Below are 2118 nucleotides of genomic sequence, written 5' to 3'. Positions count from 1 at the left end.
GGGAAAGGAGGCAATGTATACTCATCATTCCACCACTTAAACCATGGTCTGGCCCAATTGCTTCTCCATTTTTAATTGTGCAATATATTATATATTATCTCTTGCTAAGAGTATGTATATGCAAACAAGTAGAGTGGAAAAACTTCTTTTATAAAACCATTTATTGGACTGGGGTGTGATTCAAGTAGAGAAGTAGAGGTCAATCCCCAGTATTTTTTAAAACCCTAACTTAGATACATTTTGTAACCAACATATTCTTCTTCCCAGTTTACTCTAGTGTGTTTTACATAGATACTTGTACATTTAGTGATCTCCTTCTGTTTATATTAGTTCCATAGAACTTAGAATAGTGACAGTCTCTCTCTGTCTGTCTCTCTGTCTCTGTCTCTCCCTCTTTTAGTGTACTAGTCCTGGTACAGGAACTCAGGACCTAGGTACTGTCCATGCGGTTTTGTGCTCAAGGCTAGCACTCTAACACTAGAGCCACTTCCAGCTTTTTGGTGGTTAATTGGAGATAAAGAGTCTCATGAGGTCTCATGGGCTTTTCTGACCTAACTGGCTTCAAACCTCTATCTTCAGATCTCAGCCACCTGAGTAACTAGGATTACAAGAGTGAGCCACCTACATCCAGTGAAATGATATTTATCTTTTTTTAATTAAAAAATTAGCATATATGAATTGTACATTGAGGGTTTCATTGTGACATTTCCATACAATCTATCCCAATCATTCTCCTTCCCTTTACCTCCCCCACTTCCTAAAACCAATTCCAACAGGTTTCATTGTTCAGTTTTTATACTACTTTTTAAAGTTGCATTTTTACCATGAACAGGTGAATCTTCATCAGCAAACAGATTTGGTTCTATTTCTTTCAAGGAACTTCTACCTTCAAGGCGGGCAAGAAGCTTACAAAAGAAAAAAGAAGAAAACTCATTACTTAAAAAGTCTAAAATTCTACAATTATCTAACTTTCTAAAATCCCATATGAAAAACTTTGAAATTTTGAAGATTTGAAGGAATATACAGAATGGGAAATGTGACTTAGAAGAAATACTGTGTTCATCTATATTTATGTTATTTCATTTTTTTGCTGGGCACTGGTGGCTCACGCCTGTAATCCTAGCTACCCAGGAGGCTGAGATCTGAGGACTGTGGTTCAAAGTCAGCCTTGGCAGGAAAGTTCATGAGACTCTCATCTCCAAGTAATCACAGAAAAAGCCAGAAGTGGTGCTATAGGTCGGTCAAGTGGCAGAATACTAGCCTTGAGCGAAAGGAGATTAGGGACAGCTCCCTGACCCAGACTTCAGGGTCCAGGACTGGCAAAAAAAAAAAAAGGTAAAAAAAATAACTTTTTGTAAATGTACCCAAAACTGTTGGTATAAAATGTCTGTGTCCTTAAAGGAATAGTCAATTTTAAAATCTAAAGCCAAACTGTTCATTGAAAACTATTCATTTTAATTTACCTTATAATTAAATTTCTTCCTGTGCTTATAACACTTATTATATAGTTATTTGTTTTAATTTATCCCATTTTATGTAGGAAAGGAAAACAGAATAAGAAAACCTATTGAGGATGTTATTGAGGGGTAGGGGAACAGACAGTGTAATAGAGGAGATGAAATTGGTTAAAACAGAGTGGAATGCATGTGGAAATGTAACAATGAAATCCTGCCCTGTATAACTAATATAACCCAATTTTAAAAAGCACATATTCAAATTCCACAAAATAACTAACTCAAGAAGTTACTCCAACTGTTTACTATTATGGCTCAAAACATGGCACAACTCTCCCCCATATTTCCTTATTGTATGGTATTCAAATCAGTATCATAATTTTTTTGACATTGCTCCTCATAGTTATCTACTTTATTCAGCCAACTCACACGTAACTTTCCACTATTACTAAAAAAAAGAAAAAGAAAAAACTAATCAAGGCTAGGCTGGGCACAGGAGCTCATACCTATAATCCTGGCGACTCAAAAAGCTGAGATCTGAGGATGGCAGTTAGAAGCTAGCCCAGGAGGGGCTGGGAAGGTGGCTCAGTGGTAGAGCACTTGCCTTGCATGCCTGAGGCCCTGGGTTCGATTCCTCAGCACCACAGAAGCAAAAAGAAAAAAG

General features: G+C 37.0%; 1 protein-coding gene across 1 annotated transcript in view; it reads right to left on the bottom strand.

The window, feature by feature from the left end:
- Xrcc2 (X-ray repair complementing defective repair in Chinese hamster cells 2) overlaps nt 1-2118 on the bottom strand; it is a 16305-nt gene that overhangs the window by 12215 nt on the left and 1972 nt on the right. The window contains exon 2 of the mRNA XM_013027223.1: nt 824-905. Coding sequence (XP_012882677.1) covers nt 824-905 — 82 coding nt within the window. The remainder of the gene's footprint in view (nt 1-823; nt 906-2118) is intronic.

Source organism: Dipodomys ordii, unplaced genomic scaffold (assembly GCF_000151885.1).
Source record: "Dipodomys ordii isolate 6190 unplaced genomic scaffold, Dord_2.0 Scaffold101, whole genome shotgun sequence".
NCBI lineage: Eukaryota > Metazoa > Chordata > Mammalia > Rodentia > Heteromyidae > Dipodomys > Dipodomys ordii.
Note: the sequence above shows the minus strand (reverse complement) of the source record. Positions and strands in the feature narration are given on the sequence as shown.